This window comes from Myripristis murdjan, chromosome 11 (assembly GCF_902150065.1).
Source record: "Myripristis murdjan chromosome 11, fMyrMur1.1, whole genome shotgun sequence".
NCBI lineage: Eukaryota > Metazoa > Chordata > Actinopteri > Holocentriformes > Holocentridae > Myripristis > Myripristis murdjan.
In genome coordinates this window covers 11839743-11866906 of record NC_043990.1, presented here as the reverse complement: position 1 = coordinate 11866906, position 27164 = coordinate 11839743, and the positions used below count along the sequence as shown (strand labels likewise).

Below are 27164 nucleotides of genomic sequence, written 5' to 3'. Positions count from 1 at the left end.
GGAGCCGTTTTATGATCTCACAGCATGGCTTATCACATGTTTTTGTCGCCCTTGTTCTCAGTCCCTCAGCTCTTTCAAGTGACAGAGTGACCCAAACTAACAGAGCCAGCAACTGCTGTCATTGCTGGAGCAAGATTAAAATTGAATTTTGATTTTTCAAATGTTTCTCTTGCTTTTCTTAAATACCACGACATAAAGAATGGTGGACTTCACAATTTCGTGTTTATTGACTTGTTTGGAAGATGTACTGTGGATCTTTCAAAACTCGCCAATCTCCATGCTACCTCTTTGCTACCACAGCACAAAAGGGAGTAGTTTGGAAAGCTAAGTACCCTTAAGTGTTAGTGGTATAAAGTTGACTGTGTTAGACCAATTTTCTCCTGCTTTAACAAAAGAAGCTCTTTGCTCGGCACTATGGCCAGATGGGGGTAAAATGCCAAATGCAGTTAAGATGCTCCAAAGCAAAATGGCTTTGAAAGTACCCATTACATAAACACGGGGGATCTAACGAGAGCCACAAAGGCTCAGAAGTGAGAAAGAGAAAGAATATTAAATGAGCAGATGGAAAGACTGAGATTAGTGAGATGGAAAGAGAATGTAGACTGGTGAAGGGGGGAGTGGGGAAAGCTGGGGAGAAGAGAGAGACTCTTATAGACTGACAGAGAAAACCAATGTGAACATAAAGCATGCTGTTATGGGTCTATAAATACTGACCAACCGTCACTTGGCACCTCATCATGTAACCAAAGATAGATCGGCATGGCAACAGAGGTTCAGTTTCTCCCTGCTTCAGTAATATCTGTCTTAAATAACATCAGATACCAGAGACACAACACAGTGTTCCAATCAGGAGATAAACAGGTGGTTCAAAGCATCTTTATTGATCTGTATTTTACAGCATGGCAAAAAAAAAAAAAAAAAAAAAAAAAAAAACCCTCTGGCAACATTTATCAAGCCTACACATTCATACAGAGAGAATTTTCTTGGTAATGGAAATCTTTCAATTGCAATTTAGATGGTAATTGGTCGTTAAAAGCATTCAGCGTGCACGTTTCATTCACCGAGTCAGTTTCCCCTCAAAGGTGTTGATAAATCAGGCCCGATGTCTTCCAATGGCACAAGAAGAGAAGTGTGTTTGGTGTGGGCAGGTGGAGCACCGTGGATGCCTGGAAGATGAGAGCCTCACCGACGACTCTGAACACACTGCCAGCTCTCAGCGGTAGGTAACCAATGTGCCGCTCCTTCCGGTCGGTCGGCGGATCGGTATCAGCAGGGTGGTACGCCTCTGTACGCAGTCCAAACTTTCTGTTCTTCTCGCCCCGCTGCAGTTCTGAATCATTGGCTTCGTCAGTCCCGCCAAGCCTCAGCTGGGAATTTTTCAAACCACAATTAATACACTGAGCATTGTAGCATGTCCATGAGGAGAGGTGAGGAGAGGAAGAGGAAGGTGGGGAAGGAGAGACGTCGAGGGAAGATGTAGTTTCTCGAGACACATATGTGGCTCTTGCAATCTCCAAATGCCACCCACCTGTCTGTATTTTTGCATGCCTGAAACTGACAGAAGTGAAGGCGGATATTTGGTCATTAACCCACGTATAAATATCCATTTCGCCATATCTGCATCCGGATTTTGGTAGTGTAAACAGGTCCTCCAGGAAACCACTTCTCCATGCCTAGTTGACACTAGCAAGCTACTAAGCGGCTGGAAATCGAGATGTATTTTGCATTTACTTATTTTGGAACTTTGCAAAATTCACTCTGTGGTTAATTTAAAACACCTTCAGTGCATGTGTTTGTTTTCAGCGAATCACTGGGGTGGAATGACTTGACTAACCTTGAAATGTGCTGCGTCAGTTTCAATTTAACTTTGGAAAAAAGTACACATCTTGTGACAGGTTCGTCCTCATTGCAGATACATTGTTTATGCTTATTGACGGCTTGTTTGACTGGTTACATCCATTCCGTCACAGTTCGAGGTGTTGCTTATAAATTAACCATGCACATCTATCATTACAATCTGCTGGCGCTGTTTTGTTTTTGATGGGAACACATTTTCATGAACACTGTGTTGTGACTGGCCGAAATAGCCTTCAGTCTGAGCTTTTTCCACTGGAGCAGGACACCTTCTGGTTTTGTCTTTTGTCTCAAACTTTGACAGGTTGCAGCACTCTCTCCCAAGCATTTGAAGACTGTGGAGGAGAGGCTACCTTGAGGGAAAATAAAGTGATCGAAAAAAAAAAAAAAGACAGTGGACAGTGGATGTGTAGAGAGTAAACAAAATGTGAAACAAAGACAGAAATGGGAAAGATCCACGACGGGGCTGTGTGGTCGTACAAACACAATATTAGCCTACGTTAGCTGGGTGTGGGGCTGAGACCTGATGGCGCGTTATGGCCAATTGTACAGGGTCAAAGCACTATGACAGAACATCGTTTCAGTTCATTTGGCGGGTCGAGACATAGAGACAATTGCAAAAAGCGGACATGGCAGAAAATCACTCGACTCTTGACCCGAACTTATACTTTGCACACACAACGGCGCACAGCGTGCAGGGACGTTAAAGCAGGCATCTATTTCTGAACATGTGTAATCATTTCATCTCTCTGTGGCCTTGTGCACGATGGGAAGAAAGCCCTCTTTTCACTCAGCCCCCTCCATCCACTTATCTTTGGCCGATTGAATGAGAAAATAATTTAAGGCACTGCAATTGCTTTGCTTGAACAGTGTGGATTCAATGCTTGGATACCTAATGGCATTTCTTTTTTCTTTCAATAATTTCTCACCCACTGCCCTGCCTGCCAACTTTTCTCCTTTCTTCTCTCACACCTTCCTGCTCTCTCCTGTCCTATCTCCCTCCCCACCTACTGTCACTTATCTATCCAGATAGCTACAGTACTTGACTACCCTACTTATCTACACCCTCCTGGAATGAGGTAAATAGTTTCTTCACGTCATCCTGTAAGGGGTTTAGTGGATCCACACTGCCAGGGAAATGGAGTGCTTTGGATTCCACTGTACTCTGAATCCCATTTTCCTTCAGCTATTTCCTCTCTTCTGGCATTTATGTGTAGCTCTCTCCATCTCCCACTGACTCTGTCCAAGAGCCTGTATTTTATTAGAGAAAGGGACTATTGTAACAATACTAATGCATTTATGATCTGGAGGTTGTATCAAGCATATACCTTTGGAGAAACAAATATGGGCACACGCACATACACAGTCACACAGGCATTGTCCCAGGGAATTAGATTAATGAGTGGTGGGAGACGAGGCCTCCCTCAGTGTTGGGCTGGGGCAGATTAATCTACAGCTATAGCCTGGCACAGTCAACGCTGGCTTTGATAAATGGGAGCTTAAAGTGCACCAGAACACATACACCAATGACACACACACACACACACACATATACACGACACACACATATATTAGATAGAAGAGCATGTGCAAACTGGGAAATAATCACCAATCGTTCTCACATACAGGAAACACATACGCACATACACTCATGCACATATACACACACACACACGCATGCAAGCACTGGCAATACTGATCTTGTAGGAGTCCATCCTATTTTGCATGGGGTAAAAAAAAAAAAATGCCATGCTAATTACAGCCGAGTGTGTGGCAGCCACGGGTGAGGACAGGAGTACAAAGGCAGCGAATTAACCCTGCTCTCCCCTCCATTGCACAGCCAAGCTCCAAAACTGGCACTTTTCAACCCTGGCGTGTTTTTCGGAAGCGGTGCTGGAAGCCAGAGATACAGAAGAAAGAAGGTGCTCTTTTCGGCGACTGCTTCTCCTCAGGTAAATCTTCCACACTCGTCTCACTCTGAAATCTCAAATCTCCTGCGCAGCTGTGAGTGTTTGTGTGTCCTCTGGGGATGAATGTCACCGAGCTGCGTCTGGCTAGCTCCACTCCACCTGCACTGCACTCACTCCAGCTAAGAATAACAAGCGGTGAGATAATTCAGCCCTGGCTACTAAGTTTACTTCTTCATGCCACATGCAATAAGATCCCCTCTCCAAAATGTGAGTGGTATAATAGTATTGGCATCTATTCTTTGATGGAAAAAAAAAATAAACAACACAAAGTAGCAACATGCAGCAAATTAAATCTTTTTTCTACTTACTGTAGTACGCTGGTATTCACTTTGGCACAGCGCAGGCTACAGTTTTTAATGTAAATGCTGACTGATTGTCTCAGTCACCAAGCCGCTTGTAGCCCTCCAGCTAAACGGCTACCACAGTCACAGAGCTCCTGTGATCAAATGCTAATGATATTCCTGACTGTAGGAGAAGAGGCCAGTTATAATCTTACAGAGGACAGGGTTTATCCTAAGTAATGAAGCTGGGCCGCTGCCACAGAGAGACAGAGGGGTGAGAGAGAGAATGAGTGAGAGAGAGACGGAGAGACATGCAGAGACAAGAAAAGGAGCGCACATAATAAGCTGCCTCAATTCTCCCTCTCTCTCTGCAGCAGCAGCCCCATGCTGATTTCACCACGACTGATCTACCTCAGTTTGCTCATAATTATGCCTTACTTCTCTTGGTTACCTGCCACTAACAACCAGCAGACAGCTCACTAGAGGACAGTTAGACTTTAACTGATTATCATTTGTCAAGTCTGCCTTTCTGCAAAAAAAAAACAAAACAAAACAAAACAAAAAAAACAAAACACATTCAGACCTCTAGATATTTGTATATAGGTGGTATAAAGAGTAAAATAGATGATTATTTAATTGTTTTTCATTTCAGCAGAGGTGGCGATGTTGTGTAAGCTGATGGTGAACATAAATCAAGGTTTGTGCAAGAGGCTCAAAGGGCTTGCAACCACAACCGCTGGAAAGTTAAGGATTATTTACCAGGAGACACATCAAGCTTCAAAAAAAAAAAAAAAAAAAAAAAAAAAGTCCTAGGGGGTAAAAAGGAGTGTGGCAAAAGTCCAAAGTAAACTCCATCAAAGCCTTAGCTTGTGACAACCAAGAAGCACTGGCTGGCCTCATTATATCTACCTGGAGAGCAGCTATTGACAAGAGGCTATTGTGATCATGTGTGTGAGAGACTAGCGGGAAACATCCAGCGCAGCATGAGGAGATTACTGTGTTTTATACAGTGATCACGTGACTAACAAGAGGCAATTAGATAGGTTGCTTTCAGCTGAATCTCTAATTTTCTTGCTGTGATCATTACAGTAGGCTCATGGGGGGCGTTTAAGCACTCTGGCTGTAATGAGCTGAATCTCAGGTGTGTGTTTTTTCTCTTCTTGACAGGACTTTCTCTCCAAGCTTCACTTCTTTCTTAAAATAATTACAAAGTCAGACTGCCATTGGAAGAGATGAGGATAAGATGTGATAATGAGAGGAATATACTGCCAGGCTTGTTTATTATCACTTTCATCACAACATAGGCCACATTATGAGTGTATATTCTATAATGATCCACAATACACTCCTCTATACTGTAATTGCACTATTATGTCATGCCACTAGTATGTCATGTTCAATTGAGGGAGATTAATTGCAAACTGTGCACATGGAATAGCAAGAAAGCGATTGACAGAATATTATTTATTATACATTACACAGTGTTATACAATCAACTTGCCAGTGGCGTCATAATTTATATTTCCCTCTGTCTTTGGATCCAACTGTCCTCCAGACAGCTCATCAGCAGCAAACTGTTAAAGTGTCCTTTCTGGGAAATATGAAACAATGGCCACCAGTGGAGCTGTTTCACAGCTAGAGGGCTGATATGAAGCCATGTTAGTCCCTTTTACGCTTTTACTATTTGCCTGCCTCTCTCTCATACAACAGCACATGATGATCGACTGTGACGCCTGGAGGATTCATTGTCTCATCTCTCAAGAGCTGTTTAGGTCCTGCTGCTCGGTGTCCTAGGCTGGTTCTAAAATGGCGTTTTTCACCTTTCATCCTTTTCCGTGGCTCATCAAATATACATTTTCTACCCAGTGTGAGACCTACCAGGGGACGAGAGGATCATGGTCGGAGCTACACAGGCTGCTGTGATTTTCTAAGTGGAAAGATGATGGATCTGGCAACCAGAGGGGGCTGAGCACAGACCTTTAAAAGAACTGAACTGGCCTAGTGTGAGCTGCTGGATACAGGCCACCCTTCATTAAACCACTAATATTACAGGCTATTAATTATTCACAGTAGGGCCTTACAACATCATACATCAGTGGATATTATGCAGCCAACTATTCATTTATCCATATAGTCCTTTGTGATGAAGACCAATCTTATAGATGGATGGCAGGATTATGCATCTTCGGATCTGCGAACATTGCAGTTTCTGAACTGACTGGCTGGTGACAGCTGCATCTGTTTCTCATCTTCGTATAGGCTAAGTTTTGAATTTCCATGATTGGATTCAATGATCTTCCATGCCAGAAAATTAACCTAAAGTCACCTGACACCCTCCCTCTCACTTTCTCCCCTCCATCTTTCTTAAAAATTACGTATGTCACCACACCTTCTGTGCCGATTACACCTACGGTAGCGATAAATGTATATTTAACTCATTTACCGTGCCATGCTCTTCTCTCACAAAAAAGAGTTTTGTCCTTGTAATTATACCGGATTAGGGACTAATATCTAATTATGCCCTAATATGCTTTAATGCATTTTTAATGACAGCTTGGTGTTAAAGTCAAACTCTGGGCTGTGTCTGCTGGGAGCAGGAGGTGAGGAAGGAGTGGAGGGCGGTGGGGGTGGGGGTTCTTGGCAGTATAGGCTGGAGGGAGGATGGGAAACATTGATTTCTTTGGCTGAGGTTAGAGGAGCCCGACAGGGAGGCAGCTGCTGCATACTGAAGTCATTCAATGTTAAAATGTTGCACCAGGCCTGATATGCAATAAAATATATTCCTCCCTATGCTGTCTATGTCAAATAAGGGAGGACATAAATATGCCAGTTTGAATTATGATCTGGAATAAAGACTGATTATTGATTTGCTACTTTGCGTAGGGATGAGTATGTTGGAGCCGAGACAAGTGAGACTGAGCACTGTTGGCAGTCGAAAATAGGGCCGGGTATTCTGTTATGGATGCAAAAAGGCATCAATACAGTAAAGAAATGCTACAGCATAGGAAATTCAACGCACAACAAATCGGAGATGAAGCCTGGCCTATAGGCAACACACAGAAAATCTAGCAGCTCCAGTTTCCAGTTTTCATGAGTCACGGTTTGTGTATGACAAGCACATTGAATAAATAGATATCATCGGAATATTGCCTGCACGCACTTATAAATGTATTCATACTCACTGTTTGTTTGTCTATGCATGATTGTTTTCCACAACAATATTCCATTCATCATTTGCTTCCCTTGTTTATTCTAATACAGTGTAGGAACAGGAAAAATATCTGCATGATATTTCAAAGATTGATTGGGATGCAAATTGCTTTGTGAGCCCAATTGTTATGGCTTGGCCTGTTTTAATTGGGTTCTGTTAATTAATGCTCGATGAGAAGACAAACTGAATTACTTGCATGTTTTGTGCATGTCATTATCTCCTAATTGGGCTGGTAAGAGGGTGTGTGTGTGTGCATGTGTGCATGCAGTTAACGCTCTCCTCATTCCTATGATCTTGTAGCACCACTACACCTAAATACAAACACAGGTCATTAATACATCATTAGGAAGCTGAGTTCCGATTTTGTAATCACTGAAAAGCTGATAAGAGAAAATATTACTTATTTACAGAATAAAGCTGAGTGTATTAGGCTTGTCAAGAGCACTGTAGTGCTTAATGCTAAAGTTGGATTAATTTTCCTTAATTACATGTAGACCTCATGAGAAATTTCTACCAAATGACTGAATTGATGTCATGAGCAGTGAAACACTCCCAGCTGCACTCGACACTATTTCTCTTTTACGGAATTAAAAACATTGCAAAGATTTGATAAGAGGGCTGTTGTCAGCGGTAGCTATTGTAGTCCTTTGTCATGCATTTACCCAGTATTTAATCTGCATTAGAACTGCAATAATTAATTCTCAAATTTTACACAGAAGAACTAAATTAGTATACTGTAAGAAAAATCTCTAGTGTCTATCAAATGATGAGCCACCAAATTATTTCCAGAGAACAAAGGGCCTGTCTCCAGACCTGTCACGGCCCGGGCGGAGTCTTAGTGTCCTTGCCAGTGTTTTCCTCTGCTCCCACTCTCCCTTGTGTTTCCCCTGTCTGTCTCTGTGTGTGGTGTGGGTGTGTCTGTCTCACTCCTGGCTTCACCGACACACCTGTCCTGCATTCCTGATAAGCGAACCTACCATCCATCAGCCCATCAAGCCAGCAGCATAAGAACCTAGTCTTACCTTCCAGTATTTGCTAGATCATTTTTTCTGCCCACACCACACCATCTACACCGCTCCACGCCTGCCGTCCTTGCCTCCCCAATCCTAGCTACACCTCTCTGCTTCACCCCCCCTTCCTCTCATCACCTGCAGCCATCAACGTCTCCACAACCTTACAATAAGTCCCCTTTTATTCACACTGCGGCCTCTTGAGTCTTGCATTTGGGTCCACTTGTGCACAAACAACAACATGACAATTTAACGGAGGATGATGGAGCACACTAAATCGTTTCGCCCTCCATGTAAATAACAATCAAAGCTCGTCCTAGGGTAAAATCAGTGCATGAGCCGTTGTGCCACTCATCATCACCACCAAATGATTCATCAAGCCAGCTAGGAGGAGCTGGGGAGGTCCTCGACGCCAACAAATAAACATATTAATGTGATCAGTCGTGCTCAGAGAGGTAGAGTGCATGGCAATTAACCGTCGTCCTGTCGCTATGTGGCTGGAGTGTCGTTAGCGCCGGGGTGACCTTGGCGGGCCTCGTTAGGGAGATGATTGACACGGTAACTGTTGCTGGTGGTGACGCTGACAGTAGGAAAGACGGGATGGACAGACGGGAAGGCCGGGTGGCGAGGCTGCAGGCGGCAGACAGTGGGTGCACGCTGCACCTGGGATGTTATGAATGAGATCAAGTTTCACCAAGAGGCAAAATGACAAATGTGGAAGTCGTCGAGGACAGAGAGAGAGAAGCTGTGTAGCTTCAAGGACTCACTGAAGAGCTGATACAGATCTGATCTAAAAAAGGACAGACATCTTGATTGAAAACTGAATGTACTGCACAAGTGTGGTGATACAGTGTACATGCAAATTTCCCTTTGCTCTGCATGTGGAAGTTGTTAATGTTTTAATGTGACTGAATTCCTTTAGCAAGCCAATTTTTGCACTTAATAACTGTTGTGTCACCTAAATTCCCTCAAATAGCAGCTTGTGATGCTTCAATTTATTTCTATCCACTTGGCACTGCTCTTTACTGGGTGAAACGAGCAGCCAATGATCGTCTAGAGATACAGCATTTACAGTAGAAATCCTGCTTTTGAAATCCTCCGCTATTGCAGTTCTGCTGTCTTAAGGTCCTTTCAGATACGACACGACCATGGGACCACTGTGCTCTGAAACCCATTGTTTCCAACGGTTTGCACCACGCCACAACGGCTTGGTTGAGCTTGGTTGAGCAAAGCGCAGCACACCACTTGGCAACCTCATGCCCAAAGTTCAACATAGCTGGACATTGGGCAATGCATGCTATGACAGATACCTGCATGGGCAATAGAAAGGAAGGAGCCTGCCATGCACCGAAGGCAAAATGTAGGAAAAGGTAAAACTGTCTGTGCCTGAACTCCCTGAGTGTACAACAAGTTTATGCTTATGTCAAGACCTCAGGAAGAAAATCCCAGTTGCTGGCAATAACAAAAAAAACAATGTTAGAAGTTTTGAAAATTCTACTTATTTTGCTGTGTTCTCCGCAATTTCCCCAAACACCTGGTCAGATCTGAAGCGAGTGGAGCTAAAAATCACATTGTGTCTGAAAATACCTTTATTCCCACAAAGAACTGCTGGGAAAATCACACAGTTATCACACAGAAAAGAGGCAAGGTGTTGGGATGTCCAGTGACAACCACTGTACATTGATTCAGCGTCTATGCCTGGTGGTACCTGTGATGTCATGCTGCTTGAATGAGTCGCTGTAGATCTGGTGCTGATTGGGGCAGTGCTTCTTCAGCCATTTGCACACATCCTGCTGGGTCCACAGGGCCACTGGCTTCGACAGCTTCACATACCCCGGCTGCATCAGAGACAAAACAAAGTAAAAACTTGAAATGATCCGCGACACTTGTCATATTTTCTATTTTTAAAATCCATGACAAGGGATATCTTCTGACTGAGAGGTATGCTGATGAGTGCCAGTATCTCTAAACCACATTTCTGTGTATTACTCCACCTTATTTGTCTTAAATACCAGTAACTAAGCTGGTAGTATGTATGGTATGACCGACTGAACTGTAGCAGCTTACAGTAATGGTGGAGAAGATGGAACTATCTTGGTTCTTGGTAGGATCATTCACTAGTGGTCCATTGTTGCTTCTAGATGGAGAACCCTGGAAAGGATATATCCACACTGGGCGAGCTCTATAATGGCAACCAATTTCACATAGCATTTCACTGACAGCATACAACTTGTAGACTGCAGTAACTACCTGATAAGTGGCATGGTTAAGGAAAACACTATGTTTAGCCCTGTTTTTCCATGTGGAACTTCTCTGTGGCTTGGACTTTTACCTTTCTCATCCTGACGCAGTGGTGAAATGCACATAAATATGTGAGGTGCTTCAGCGGTGTCCTGAAGCAAAAAGAGTAAAATAGCTGCACACTCAATCCAGTTCCATCATTTATTAATGAATCAAAGTTTCGATTCATTATTAACTCCACCAGGTGGTAGCTTGGAGGGGATCATGTGTTTGGTCATGTGTGTCTGATTGTCTGTCAGCGGCTGATATTGCAAGCGACCGGGCCTGTCAGCCTAAATTTTTTTGTGCAGAGTTATGAACGAATGATGAAGACCCTCTCCTGGTTGCGGTCATTCAAAACCTTTGAAAAACGTTTGTTCTCTCCATTTTCACTCTATCGCTTCATTCACTATCCAACTCACTCGACTACCACTGCTCTCTCCCTCTGTCTCTCTTCGCATACTACTGAGCCTATCAACCTGATATTTTATCCCATTGTGGCAATGTTCGCTCCAATCGTGGGTGTTAAAATAGGTTAAATAGCCTGATGCTTCATGACTGTAAAAAAAAATGACGTGTAGAACACCCATCGCTGGTTCATACGTCAGCAGACTATGGGACAAAGACAGAGAGGTGTAGCAGGGCAAGCCATTATGTGTACAGTGACAGACCGAGCAAAGAGTGTGTGTGTGCATGTGTATTCATGCGTGTGTGAGAGAGAGTGAGAAAGAGAGAGAAAAAGGGAGAGACCTTAGTCATAATTTTGAATTTTGCTATCATAATTCACCACGTGACTTCTGGCCAAGAGCCAGAAATGGCTTGCAAGTCATAGGTTCCCAACCACTGATATAATGTGACATATAACATATTTATTACGTCTTCTATTTTACTTGCACAGTTGCTGGTGTAGTTGCAATCCCATTTCACTGCTGCTGTACATGTACAATCATGCATGTGACAAATAAACCTCTTGAATCTTGAATACTGAATCTTAATGTGTGTGTAAACTCTTAGAGAGAGAGAGTTTCCTATGGTGTACTGTGCTATATTTGAATCATACAACAATTTAATTTGTAATTTGAAATGTGTTTGACAATGAACGAATTTAGGTGCTGAGTCTCTCTCTGTTCAAGGTAATTGACGGAATTGGAATGAGTGTGTGACCATTATCATCTTGTCATATGCTGTATACCATGTTTACTTGCTGCTGCGTTACAAGAAAATTTCCCTTCCAGGATCTATAAAGTAACTATCTTCCTAGCTGTCTAAGAAGACAGATGGCTCGCCTAGCCCTGTGGTATTGCAGTGCTTTATTAACTAATAATCAGACCATGCAGGTCACTAACAAGGCAATTATGGGATTTCTATACTCTGCAATGTAACTATAAACCATGGCTTTGTGTAGATAGGACAGCTTTAACCCAACCACAGAAAAAATGACAATTATTGACTAAGCTATATTATAAATGCAAGTAATGATACATGCACACACACACCCACACAAGCACACACAAAGCAGTGTGTTCTGGTTGCATGATGCTATTCTAGTTTGATTCCTTCGACAGCAGGCAGGCAAGCCGCCTGCCAATGGATCACTCTTGAAAGTGCTGGCAACGCTTTTGATTTTGATTGAGGGGCTACTAAAATTACAAACTGAGAGAGGTGATTAAAATTTCACATCCACTCCCTTCCACTTCAGCCTGCTCTCTAGCTGCCGTGTGGTGGGGCATAGCAATGAAACACCATCCCTCTCCACCCAGAGAAAGCAGGATAACAGGTACTGGCAGCATTTCCACTGCCTTGCCTTCTAGCTCCTTCCCCATCTCTCATCTCTCCCCCGTGTTCAGTCTCGCTCTGTCCCTGTCAGATCTATCACATTGTCTTTCTCACTTCCTCTCCCCACATATTCTACCTCTCATCTTCCCTGTCTCCCTCTCTCACCTCTTTCTTATTATATGGCACTAGCTCCCTCTCTCCCTCTCTGTGTTTCCCTCCCCTGCTCCTTCCCACTCCCACTATATCTGGCTTCCTAGAGAGAAAGAGAAATTGGGAGAGATGTGCATGCTGGCTTTGGCATATGGTTGGCATCCCCTGCAGGTAGACAAAGTGACAGACAGTCAAAGTAAGCAGGCAGGCAGGCAGGCAGGCAGGTAGGCAGGTAGGCAGGGATGTGTCTCTGGATGTGTTTGCTTGGCAGGCCACATAGATGCTGAATCCGGAGTGAGGGGCGGGAGCGGTGTCGCAGAAAGAAACCACATTAACCATTAAACACAGCTCAACTCAATGCTAATTAACCCTGACTAGCAGCCCGAGGCGACACGAGAGGGGGAGAAAGAGAGAGGAAGGGACACAGCGCGAAGGCAATAAAGAGAGTGAGGTGGAGAGAGAGAGAGCGTGTGTGTTGACTGCATGAGAGAAAAGGGCAGTTTGGGTGGGAAAAAGATAGAGGAAGAGGAGGGTGGAAATAGGGATGGTGGTTGAAACAACAGAGGGAGCGAGAGGATGAGAGAGAGGAGAGAAATGCTTGTGTTTGAGAGTGCACTCAGCAGGGTTTGACAGAGGAAAAGACACTCACTCACACTCTCTTTCTGTCTCTCCCTCTCTCTCATTTTCCACGAACCCATTTGTGAGTCAATGGCCATCTGTGTTTTACATTCTGCACTGATTTAGCCCATAGCTGTGTTCCTGGGGCCAGTACAATAGGTGAGCCGGTGCCTTCCTGCCTGCCTGCCTGCCTTCCTGCCAGCGAGCCAGAGGGAGGAGAGGAAACAGCAGAGAGGAAAAAACAGGAGTATAATCATGCTCAGAGAGCTGCATTCAAGAGACTCCAGGCCAATTAAAGATTTGAGTGACAGCACAGGGGCAAGAGATGAAGCCTGCTTTATTTCTAAGTGGTATATGTCTGGGATCAATGCGTCCGTACACACACACACACTTACACACACACACATACATGCTCTGGCTTCATGCTCAGGCTCTTTGGCATGCAAACACACATATCCAACTATAGATACACCCACACAAACTCAGACATACACAAACAATCACCTTGTCATGTGGATCAACATGCGCTTTGCGGCTCTGTCCTTGGCTTAATTGATATCTGAAGGCCCCGTACAGCTCCCTGTACTCTTCATGTTACCTTAGCAACAGAGCAAGGACAACCTCAAAAATTAAAGACGAGGAATAAGGCCTTGGGGAAACGCTCAGCCCTAACGTGAACCAGAGACGGGAATAAACATCCACACACTAACAACCACAGTGGAACACTATTACATACATAATGAACCATGTAATCACGCTTACACTGATAAGCATTTAAAGATCCATTATGAATGCACTCAGAAAAATTAATCAAGAGGCAATCACATGCCCCTTTGTGAGGAGAGTAATGGAATATTAAAACAAAAATATCTGTGAATTTGGGGTAAGCACTGCGAGGCGTTCCAAAGACGACTATCATGTGACGGAGGGAAAACTCGGCCGGCTCACTGTACACTGCAGTGGTTGCGGTCGTATTGGAGTGGGTGGACACATCAAGTCTCCCTATGCATCATGGTTTTCATTGTGGTTCCAAGAGTATTAGGCTGATTGCAGGGTTGGTGGTCAATTTACTTTTCACTCCATTCAAAAATGTTCACTAAAACAGCAATTAACATATTTGATGACAGACATGCATAATGGCAGAGTTTTTTTTTTTTTTTTTTTTTTTTGAATAATTTCTTCATAGACTGGATACAAGAATCTTTGATGGCAAACAGATTCCCAGTTTCTGACCCACCCACCCCAGCCTCACACCCCCACCCTATTAGGGTAGCTCACTTAAAAGTACAATTATAAACACACTGTATAGTTCAACCCTATTCCAAAACGGTCTCTTATAAACAGACATGGAATGTAACTTTTAAGATGTAATCTTAGTTACTGTAGTCTAGATTAAAATGTAGATTTGAAAGCATTAAGAATCAGTATGTGTACTTGTACTGGAGTACTTTCTGCTTTAAGTCTTAGGCTATTACTGTTTAGTATTTAGTCACAACTCAAAACGCATCTGTTCAAAACTGCTTATCTCACCTGATGTTAATTTCTCTGCCTCTTTCTGGTGTTTTATTCTTTATTCCTATTGCTGCTGTTTCTTTTTTAAATATGTCCTGATGTTTTTAAATGTGTTCTGATGTTTTTTAAATGTGTCCTGTACGGCGACCTTGAGTGCCAAGAAAGGCGCCTTTAAATAAAATTTATATATAAAATTTATATATATATATAGTAAATTTTGTTATCACACAAAAGTAGTGAGTGCAGTTAGATTTGGTATTTTAAGCTAAACAGTCATTCTTTATCTCCATACCTGTGTAACTGACTAAGATAAAAACTGATGAGTGACAAACCCCACGCTGACTATTCGTCTCACCATGCTACAGTAAAAGATTTGCAAGTGCCACACCAACAAAACATGGTATAATTTTTGGGAAGAGATTAGGGAATGTTTCAATAATCTTACCGATTTTCATTAAAAGCATCTGAATATTTGAGCAAACCTCTAATTAGCTGCTCTTCTGCACAATTATGTACATAAATATTCAGCTGAAATGAAACAACATTTATGAGGTAATACTAGCTCTAAGCAAAGACTTAAAGCTTTAAGTCTCTTATCTCCTTATTGGATTTTGAGTGCCTTGCACATTCTGCAGCTCAAGAGTTTACTTTTTCTCACTGGAAGTTCTCTCACTGCTTGTAGCTCAACTGTTTTCTATACAAGCTTGCAAAGATCATCTCAAACTGAGAACAGAGAGCATCTCCAGAAAAAAGCAGACTGTTGCTGGACAGCGGCACAGGAAGATAAAACAGAGAACCTATCCTTGAAATTTCTCATGAGGGGAAAAATTATAATATGCAAAATCACTTTCCTCCTGAATGCTGGACACTCATTCCCCTCTCCTCTCCAACATCAACGATTCCAAAGTCCACTGCACATCAATATTGAGAACCGAATGTTTAATTTATACAGAAAGAATGATATGTAGTCTACTGGTGGTGTATATCATGCTCTGTTCTTTCACTCTGCACCTGTATGCCTTTTAAATTTGTGCCAGAATGGTATTGCATGATGGTGGAAAACTGTTACAAGTTTAAGTGAAACTCATTCTGATTATGTTGCCATTTGTTTCATTTGGCCACAGCAGCCGTGCTTACCTGGGAGATAGGTAGCTGCGTTTTTCTCCCTCCTTACTCTCCAAAAACACCTGTGTAATGCCCAGACAACCCCTGCTGTCGACAGCAATGGGATTCATAATTGCATAGCACCACCTAGTGTTCGTAAACAAACACTGCAGCTGCCTTTGAGTGTGACTGGACAGGAAAGTGCTGAGGAGAGAGCCGCTGCCATTAGTGTCATGTTGACTGAATGAATGGCTGTTTGAGACATGGAGCCCCGTGTCATCCGCCCTATCTCCACTGCACAGCCAATTAACAGCTCCAGCAGGGTCTGGTTTTCCTCTCTCTCTCTCTCTCTCTCTCTCTCTCTCTCTCTCTCTCACTCTCTCTCTTTCTCTCTGCCTTGCTCTCTCATACTCTTTCTGCTTCGCTCTGTTTCTCTCAGCCAAAGCTGGCAGGAGATGAAAATTCCTTGTATTAATTAATCTGTTACATACAGGAATGGGAATGGAAATGGGATGTATCTGTGTGTGTGTGTGTGTGTGTGTGTGTGTGTGTGTGTGTGTACATGTGCGTGTGAGCATGCAAGCGTGGACAGGGTAAAGCGGAGTGCAGAGAGCTGTGGACGGCTGACAGAGAATAACACGCTATGCTGGATGAATTAATAAGCCTTTTAAAAGTGCCTCCGGTTGAAATTGGATTTACAGGCGCTGCCAACTTCACTGAGGCACATCAAAGAAAGTACACAAGACCCTTCCTAAGTTTCTGACCTTGGGATTTCGTGGGCCCACAAAGCACATCATAGGTAAACAAGAGCAGTTTAATAGAAAACAAAAATGTTCACCTTGGGCATCGTATTGATTATGGGTGAGATGAGCTGATTCGCTATGGATGTTACAGCCATCCACTCAGTCCAAATGGGTGTTTCATGCCTCGTACTTAATCTATGACTAAGCCTTTGCTCGATTACAAATCCAGGCGGGCGCTGGATTCAGCTTTAATTTAATATTTTAAATTAACATTGTTGGTGTGATGAACTGAAACGACCTATCTCTTTCAATAGGTGGTGCTAAGGCCTGGATTTATTTAGCCTCTAATTTTATTTAGTGCTGTTTGAGGGATCATTAACTAGACACACAAATCAAACAACAACCCAAAAATAAAAAGCAATTTCAGCAACTTCACTGAGGAACAAAAATGATACTGTGCTATCAAGTGCTTAGTGTTTTTTTTTTTTTTTTTTTTTCTGATACAGTAACAAAAGAGCCCTGATTTTATCCAGTAATCGTAAAAAGACCCCATACTGTAACGACATGCTCATTCCTCCAAGCTCATTAAACCCTTCAGGTTTTCCTCAGACTAAATTTCCATCTCAATTGCATGAAATCATTGTTATTTTGCCAATTGATTGAGCTTGTCAGCCACAAATCAGCTAATTAATGGGGTACGTAAAAGCGGTCCCATGATTAGACAGAGTGCAAATCACTTCTGGCTGTTTGTGAACTGCCTCAACCACAGCACGTGTGTCTGAGTCAGACCTGGGTCAAGTGAATTATTGGTGTGTGTTTTATTGTGCTTGCAGCAGCGGCGTTGTAGGGTTTACTGCACAAGGACATTTTATATAGTGTAAGCTAAGTTGTCAATCACAGGCAGGTACACTGACGCTCAAATAGTTTCATTATGTAAACTCTCTGCTTCTCATTAGAGCATCTTATTGAGAAACCAGTCCACATGGCTCTGAATTAGGCTCAAACAAACCCTGACAAGTATTTGTAAATACCTTTTGACCCACGGTTACATTGCATGATGGGATAAAATGAGGGCTGATAGGCACCAATCTGGGAATCGACCATCTTTATGCAGTTTCACCCCAAACAAGAAACCTCTGACGTTAACATAATCCAGAGATGATCCAAAGCAGACGAACAGCTCAAAGTCACTGAGGTCATTTCAATACTTTTGGCCAGATCTGATGATGTGATTCAGGTGTGTGCGCTAAAATGCTGTGCTCCTGCCAGAGAGGATGATATTGTGATATTAAGTTACCAGTTAGCCTACATGATGACAACCGGGGGAAACCACATAGCACCGACAGACATTTCTCTCACCACAGAACGACCACAAATTGGCCTACAAATTGCAAATTAGCTTGTGATTTCAGGGCAACACAGTACAATGCAATACAATACAGTGTGTGTGTGTGTGTGTGTGTGTGTCTGTGTGTACTAACTGAAATCAGGTTTTGGTGTCTGTTTGGTATTTCAAAGGTTCATCCACGGTTTAACCAGAGCCCTGTGTCTGACTTTAAGCATTTCTTGTTAGACTGACTGAAGGCTGATTATCATGTGAGGTTTTACACCAACAAAAGAAAGTATGTTTTTCTCTCTCTCTCTCTGTGTGTGTGTGTGTGTGTGTGTGTGTGTGTGTGTGTCTGTGCAACTGTGTGTGTCATATGATAACTCTTATCTCCCCCTTCTGTCCCATCCACAGTCTATTTCTGGCAAGGAAATAAGCAATTTATTTTTCCTTGCTGAATGTGGTACCTTTGATCTATAATCAGTAACACTGTAGAGGAGTTGAAACAGCGCCTGAAACAAAAGCTTGTACTTCCTTCTTTATTCCCAGTTCACATCTTTGTTTATACTGGAGCGGTGGATGTGTGGAAGATAGGGCATTATTTTATCTAAGCAGGTGGGTGGGGTGCTGTGTGTGTGCATGTGTGTGTGTGTGAGACATACGACTCAATTACAGCACTAGATGAATTTTCTGTCCATGGTTTCACCACAAACACAATCAATTTTGCACTTTTTGACTTTAACATTAAGGATGCTTTGCAAAAAGCAATTAAACCACCATGCAGTCACTAGCCAGTGCCTATATTTTTCAAACTTGTTCTACTAAGAGCACTGATCTAGTGTTTGTGGTTAAATCGTGACCTTAAACTCCTTGCTGAGCTTTACACAGATCTCAGATCAGCACTTCCTCTCTAAAATGGGATTAATATAGATAAAATAAATGTAAAACTATATTAACCTCTGAATTATGAACAGATAGTTGAAATTATGCCTGTGCAGCTATACAAATTATAGTCTGTGAAACAGTCAGTGGAGGCAAAAGCATGACGAAATAAGATCTCATAAATTCAAATTTAAGACTATGGACCGATTTTAACAGTCACAATGAAATGAAAAATAACTTCTTCAAATTGTTCAATAATTTTTTATGCCAAAATATTTACCTATTCAACAATAAATACCAAACAAAACGTCCGATTACTTACAAAATCCTGGAAAACAGGGCATCATGAATGGCGATGTCAGGCTTAACCAGTAGACGTGAATAAAAATTTCAACCAATAAAAGCGTCACATTTTGGAACAATCACACCACTATAATCAAATAAAACTTCCTCTCTGTCCCTAAGTGTTTGCCTATTTTTGAGCACCGCCTTAACAGCCTGTTTCAGTGAGAAATGCATCAAATTTTATTTTCATCGTGATTTCTGAGGTCTAATAAATCTATAATTGAGTTTAAGACTTTTTATGACCCCGCAGAGAGCAGGTGGGATAAAGCGTTCACGGATTTCTTATAAATACTTGTAGACTTGGACGTCCTGCTACACACAGCTGCCCAGGCAGTGGAGGGGAATGCATCACTCATTCCCTTCCACTAAATGCATCATTTTTTCAGCCACAACAGGGTTTTAGAACCAGTTTCACCCTACCACTCGCTCCAATGCTCGACCCTGCCTGCAGCGTGTGTGAGACTGTGTGAAGACTGCAGTATCGTTTGTGCACTCATAGGGCTTTTTTCTCAGATCTCAAACTGTTAAACAGACTGCGATGGGTGTGGACTTCTACTAACATCGGCGTCGTGCTAATGTTGACGCTCTCACAGTCGATGATTGTGTTGTGCAGGGCGCTCTGCAGCCGACTCCTACCCGTGTCAGCTCGGACTCGGAGACGGAGCGGTGTGGCGGGGAGCGGCGCTGGTAGGCGGGGGGGCTGATGTCCTGGTAGCCTGGGCTGTCGTCATCCAGCAGCACAGCCCCCTGCTCCACGGACTCCTCCTCTTCCTCCAGCTGTGACGTCACGTCCTCAGGGCACATCTGGTGATCGATCCCATTCTGGCTCAGATTGCAGTGAACAGCTGGGTGAGAGAGGGAAAAAGGTCGGGGGCAAACAGAAGAAGACAGGTAGAAAGTTAAAACCACTGGAGATAACGTTTTTATTTTGAAAGGGCCTTCATCTATGGTGGCATAATGATAATAGTAAACAGACTTTTTTTTCATTCATTCAACTTTTATTTGGATTCGGGGAATCATTGAGAGCAAGCCTTCATTTACAATGATGCCGAATGTAAAACAACCATAAATACAATACAGAATTACAATACAAAGCAAAAAATAGAATAAAACAGGGATTAAAACAGAATAAAACTAGGAATAAAAACAGAATAAAACAGGGATTAAATCAGAAATAAAACAGGGAAATAAAACAGAATAAAACAGGGAAAAAATTAAAAGCAGTTACAATTATGAGTAAAATAATCAGCAATCAAGGATTTGAACTGGTTGAGGTGTACAATTGTTTCAAGTTTCAGGTCACGTTGCAAAATGTTCCAGCTGTGAGCTGCACAGAAGCTAAAAAAGCTAGAAACTACATATAGACTTTAAAAGTAAACTTAATTGTGTCTTCCAGTTGTTTCATCATTACCATCCAAGTGTCATTATTAGCTCTGCTAGAGAAATTTCCATATGTGGGCATGATTTATCGCTCTTAATGTGACCACAGTGGATACCAAAAAACTCCACTAGATGGCGCCAGATGACATTACATGGTGCAGGAATTACTCACTGTATCTCCACTAACCAAGAATGTGGAAGTACCAAACCCAGAGAGTAATTGGACATATTGGACATATATTTTAAGTAGAGAAAAGAACAAGTCAGTGAAATCAGCTGCTCCAGTGTTTGGTTGAAATAAAAATGTCCATATTGTTGAGTTACACTGGCACATGGTGGAGAATTACTGGTACATCCTCGGCCCCTACTATTACTTTTACAGCTACAAATTAATGTGAAATACATGTTTGCATGAATGCCACAAACCGGCTGTCCTTATCTCGAACTCTAAGCGAATCAAGGCTTTCAATTCAAAGATGCAATTAATATCCAGGTCTTCATCTAGGGTTTCTACAGCGGATGCTATGCTAGAGAATGAAGAAAAAGTTTGTGCATATTTTTTTGCTCCATGGTACCTACGTCTTACTTTTTTTTATTTCAGTTTCTCATAAGAGGCATTAGACTCAGACACTATTTTGGTCTCATCAGGCAGCGATGCCAAGACGGAACAGACAGCTAGCAGTGAGTTGTGAGGTGTAACTGAAATAGAGCATTTGTCATCATGCCATCTGCCAGCTCATTCTAAAAACATCATCAGCTCATTTATGTGGAAAAGAAACCAAAAAGCCTTTCATCACACCTACAGGTTTGCCGCTACCGCTGTTTAGAATCCTTACCAAGGTTTTTCCAAAGGTGGCACATTCTGATCTGTCTAATTATGTATAGAATATGCTTGTTTATTCTGAGACTTCAGAAAAAGAGGTAAAAAAAAAAAATGCAGAATGCAAATGCCACATTCACTTTAGAAAACTTTTCTTTTTTTTAAACTAAATGTCAAATTTCAGAGATGCAGCTTGTTTCTATTCTAACATTGCTGTTTTCTCAGCAATAATCTAGGTGATTTCTAATAGTCTATTGCTAATAATTATCAGCTGTTAACTTAAATAATATAATAGCCTTTCATTTATTAGGGCTTGTGTCAGTGTTTGCAAATGGTGGATGCGTCATCTTGGAATTAAAGTATTTACATGGAGGAATACAGACACAGACAGTTATTAACACACACATGTACACAAAATGCAGACATGCAAAATAACACATAGCATTGCTCTAAAGATTTTTAGTTCGACATGTTACAAGTGGCTGTTATTTGCAGTGCGGTGCATGAGCTGAACATGTCTCATTTAATTAGCATCTAAGCTACATAAATATTGGGATATCTTGTTTTATTAATTTCCATCATGAGCAAATTGGTGCTGGCTGAAATTAAAAAAGATGACACTTTGATAAATCAGCCAACAGAGATCAGTAAGTCACGCTGGCGGGACAGCAAGCCTGGGAGAAGAGCCACCTCAGGAATGGTTTCAGGCCGCTGTCACCGAGTGATTTCAACAACCTGACACCGCTCAGAATGACATGAAAACACAACAGCAACAGCTACTGTACAGTGTTTCCACACAGCAGACGGGGCGAGAAAGCTACCTGAGATGGCCTATTTCTTATCTCTGAGATGGGGCTGGGAGATATGGTTGAAATCAGTATCACAATACCCAGAAGAATTCGATATTGATATCAATGTAAATCATGTATGCAACATTGCAAAAGATCCCAGATGCTCAAATTAATATCCATCCCACTAATTTGAGTTTTTAAATAAAAGTTTGCATGGTTCAAGAAAGTAGGATTATGTGTCACAATGTTGCAAAGTCATTATATCATTACGATGTGATAACTGATGTGTTTGAAATAGTCTCCCACCCTCTCTTGAAATTCATTCACAAATCAAAGTAAGCTCCCAGACTCCTTCCCCAGCCGAGTGTTTGAAGGTGAGGTGCTCTTGCATCTCAACAAAGCACTCCATATGCAACAATGTCGGCGCGGCAGACTCATTAATTATCGTCTATTAAAACCCAACTCTTCAAGATACAACTCACGTCCACGCCTTCCCTCCCCTCCTCTACCCCCCCAATCACACCTTCATCTCAAATATCTCGCTCTCCTCGTCGCGCTAAAAATACTTTGACCTTATTTTTAACGAGCACTTCCCTCACCTTCAACGATTATTCCCAGGACACAGGGATATTTGTTACAGCTCCAGTCTGGGAACTCTGAACCTTGATAATGTAGGACTTTATGCTTATCCTTCTGATGCACTAACTGTAAGTTGCTCCAAATAGGAGTGTCAGCTAAATGCCAAAAATAAAAATGCAATGTAATATAGCAATGAGGTGGTAAGGTTACACAGAATCTATGCAGCTGACTGCACACTGTGAAAGTTTTTTAAAAGTCAAATGGAAGTGGGAAAAAGTGCATTTGGCAGAATAACTGACCCTCATGGTTTAACTGTGGATGGACTGACTGCAGATTGTTATTATAAAGCGATATAGCAAATGTTGCACAGCTGCAGACCTGCTCTGATGTCTTTTGATCTCCCAGAGAGCAGACAGGGGCCTTGAGGTGGACCGTTTAAACCATAGAGGGAATATACATGAGTGGGCCATGTTTTAAACAAAGGCAACTTGAGATGCGTGGCACGAAGCGTTGCTCCCTCTCACTGCCTCCCTCCCTCTCTCTTTATGTCCCTCTCTCTCGTTCCCCTCTCCTCCTCCTCGCCCTGACTCAATTCATGACTGGTGTGCAGCCACTCTGGGCGAGCCATGAATTATACATCCTCTGTTAAGAGCTTCTGAACAATATGGTGAAACGAGGCTGAGGGGATAGAGGGATGGATGACAAGATTATGAGGAGGGTTAGGTAAGTCTGGTGTCTGTCCTACTGGGGAAGAAGGGTGGGAAGGTAGGGGGCTAGGAGATGGAGAGATGCTTTTTTTTCAGCAACAGTTACTATAAATAGCACCATTACATTCTTCCCCCTCTCCTCCCTGACATGCGCTGTGCAGACATCGCGAACGAAGAGAGACAGATGAGGGAGAATGTCTTCCTCCCACCGCCCACTCCTTTTTTTCTCAATGAGACACAGTAAATCAGGGGGAAATGAAAGGAGAAAATTTATGGGGCATGCCTGGAAATGTTAAAGAAAGCCACCATCATGGTATTGCGAAGATGCATTTCTATTATCAGGAGGAAGACTGATGAGAGATTGGATTAGTCTTGCAGAACCCTGTCTGTCTTGATTACATGGTTTCAAATAAGCAGCCGCTATTAACGTACATATGCAATCACCGTATATACAGCTTAATCATTTCCATCTCCATTTTTTTTTCCTCCACAGATATTACAATGGGATTAATGGCTCTGAACCAGAAATTCACAGGCAGAAAGCAGTCAGTCACGGGCCCACTGATTCATCGAGATATATCTTTCATCTTCAAGACTGTGCACTGGAAACCCAATAGCAAGAAAATGCATATTTCACAATACGAGAACTAGAGGAGATAAGCACTGTTTTTCTGCACCAGGCTCCAGAGCCCCTGTTTCACAGAGCATGCTGGTTCAAAGTGAAACCAGTAGTGGGTCCATAATCAAAAGTGAAGTTTGCTCAGTGTGGGCGCTCAGGCTCTCAGCGAGTCTCCCTCTCTGGCTGACGCTCAAAGTGGAGCAGAATGAATTGTTTGTGAATAGAATCAACTGTATGACCCAGAAACAAAGCCTGAAGAAAGAGGCCAGGATAAGCCAGGCCAGATGACTGTGTAGGTTGCAGCAATTCTTCGCCGCACAGATGAGACTTTCCATTCTGCTTGCTGCTTCCAGGACGTTTAGCGAAAGGTGAAGCTAATCACAATCTGCTAGGAGGCATTCGCCTGGACGGGGAGGACGTGGGTGCATTTGTTCCCCAACCCTCCAAACCGAGCCAACAGCGGCTCTTGGGAATTTGAAGAGGTGGTCTGGCACCGAAATTGGCTGGGTATCAGCAAAACGACATCTCGCAGTCCTCTATGCAGCTGCTACTCTTTTTATATGTTAACAGTAGCTCGGAGCTGTATCAGAAATCTGTCCCTTTTATAAGCCTGAGAAAAAGAAAACACAATTTTGCTGTCACTATGGAAAACAAACAACCATTTTAGGCATGATACCTGTGTAGATAAGCACCTATGTCACAGAACTGGTCAACTGGACAACACACACACACACACACACACGCGCTACAAAATGACATAAGTTAAGTATGAAAATTTTTAATGATTATTATTTGAAAATGTAACAGTGACGTTACCATTCAGTTCAATGGAATGAACATTAATTTGATTATTTATCAAGTGATTGGCATACATGATTGGAATATACAGTACATCAGTATCGGAAAAAAATCCTTATGAAACAAATAGACACACAAACACCCTATCATACATGTATTTGTACACAGCCCCATGCATAGAAGCACAGATGGAAACAAGCACACACACACACACACACACACACACATAAAAATATGCACCAATGTGTTATGACCCAATAACGGATGACAGAAATGTCGAACTAACACATCCCGCATGCATCGCCAATTCTCACCATGTCTGCTCTGAATGAGAAGTGAGCAAATCTACCAAATCTACATGGGGTGTCGAGTGAGTCCATCAACTCTCCTGCCCTCCAAATCAGAAAGTGTGTGTGTGAGAGGAGTGTGTTTGCTCAGCTGCCTACCCCCAGGACCTGCAAGAGAGCACTGTCTCCATCAGCGGGGGACAGAAGACACAGTCAGATCCTTGTTACACGCTTCTCAAAGTACTAATTAGAATAGCTTTGAAGGGTATAAAGAGACGGTGAGAGAAGCACATCGCCTACAGTATAGGGTGTTTTGGACAAGTGCCCATTGAAGAAGCCTGCTGCTCAGCAAGATTATCCTCTGCAATTTAGACAGAAAGAGGAGATGGTACCTCCAGTACTTACTCAGTGTTTGATCACTTCCCTTTAGATTGTTCCCTTTTAAACTCTCTTCAGCACAAAATGAAAGATATATAGTACCTGTGTCTGAGCTTTCTGGAATAATTCTGTGAAACAATCTCAATTTGAGACTAATTATTTACTTAAGATCATATAATGTAGAAAACCTGTTGTTCCAGTCACACTGTCACATTCCTACTCACCTCCAGTAAGAGCTATTTGTACAGCAAATGCCTCCAATGCACGAAAACCATTTAATTTCCCTCAACTTCTCTCCAGGTAGACGATTTGCTGAGCAGACAAGTTCTTTTCAATACGACCTTGTATGTTTTCAGTGTTACACTGATCTAACTTTTCATTCACACCTAAGGGCTTCTATTTACAGCTGAAATGTTCTGCTATTGGCCACTGAGCAGCTCCACTGGAGCAATCGTGGGTTAGGTGTCGTGCTCAAGGGCACCTCAGCAGTAATCATTGGCGCAGAGGAGTCCTTGAGTTTCAGCGGAGCTTTGTAAGAGAAACCACTCCAGGACCAGGCTTTCACACTTTTGAGTATGGAGAGGAAAGTTAAATGAGTTAATGCCCGATGTGGCTCAGAGAAGGAAATGCTCTGTGAAACTGTAAGTGGCTGCTGCTCTAAAAAATTTGCAGAAACTGGGGATAATGGCGGCTTTTAGTCTTGTTTTGGTGTTCAGCAGATGTGATGTGCCTCTAAAAGTGGCAATTGGGACACAAGTGACATCTCCTCTTTGTTTTTGTTCATTTTTGTTTTCCATCATTTGGTGGTCCTCTCAAATTTGCTGTGAGAGTTTAAACAGTGTCTTGAATGGTTGCTTCTGCTCTCAAGGAGCAGGAGTGCATACAACTGTGTCAGCAAAGCCAACAAGGTATTCCACTTGACACAGAACAGAGGTTAGGTATTTATGTCTCTGCAGCACTAAGGTAAGTAGTGTGTCTTACCCAAACACAGCATCATTAATAAGGCCACCTTTTACAGTTTTTCCTTGCCACATTAAAATTCATAAGTCAGCTCCGCGATCTGATTCAAGAGTCGCAGGTCATCATTGACATGCGTGGGTTAGCGTGCTGTCATAACTGCCCAAAGAGCAATTGGTCAACATGGCATTAAAAAGCATGAATCAACTGGTCACCACTGGGGTCTTATCCTTCATTAGCCAGATAAAAGTTCAAAGGCCAACTGAACTGCATGAAGAAATATAGGTCGCTAAGATGCATGACTGTAGAGACAGGTTTGAATATCAAAGTGCTAATATGAAAGGCGTGACCTGTAAAAGCTGCTAATGATGCTTAATATAAATACAGCACTAGGTTCATAATAAGTAACCTTCATTATACGTTGGGCGACTCAGGGCAGAGGCAAACTGATGTACTCGAATGGATCAAACATCGACTTTCACTGTTAATATTGCTATAGACTAACGTTACTTGGGTTTTGCTTCACTTTCTATAAAATTCTCTCTCTCTTTTTTATGTCAGAGAACAGAGTGCTGTTATATAATAAGTGTAGCCTTGTAATGTAAATGTAATGACCCATTACTAACTAGGCATGTGGAGGAATTCTTGTCAAGGTCTTCTTGGGCTTGTTGGCGCTGGTGAGTTCATGAATTTCTAATGTAAAGCCTATATATAAGAAAAACTCACTAGTCCAAAGCCCATGGAAATAAAGGTTCAGAAACCAGCAGAGTGTATATTTGACTAAA

General features: G+C 42.4%; 1 protein-coding gene across 3 annotated transcripts in view; it reads right to left on the bottom strand.

Annotated features, from left to right (window-relative positions):
• The window catches only part of samd12 (sterile alpha motif domain containing 12), a 101488-nt gene that overhangs the window by 64905 nt on the left and 9419 nt on the right, over positions 1 to 27164 (bottom strand). For all 3 annotated transcript variants that reach the window (XM_030063823.1, XM_030063822.1, XM_030063821.1), the window contains 2 exons: positions 19700 to 19908; positions 10035 to 10164 (listed from right to left, as the gene is read on the bottom strand). In XM_030063823.1, the coding sequence (XP_029919683.1) occupies positions 10035 to 10164; positions 19700 to 19908 (339 nt within the window). The remainder of the gene's footprint in view (positions 1 to 10034; positions 10165 to 19699; positions 19909 to 27164) is intronic.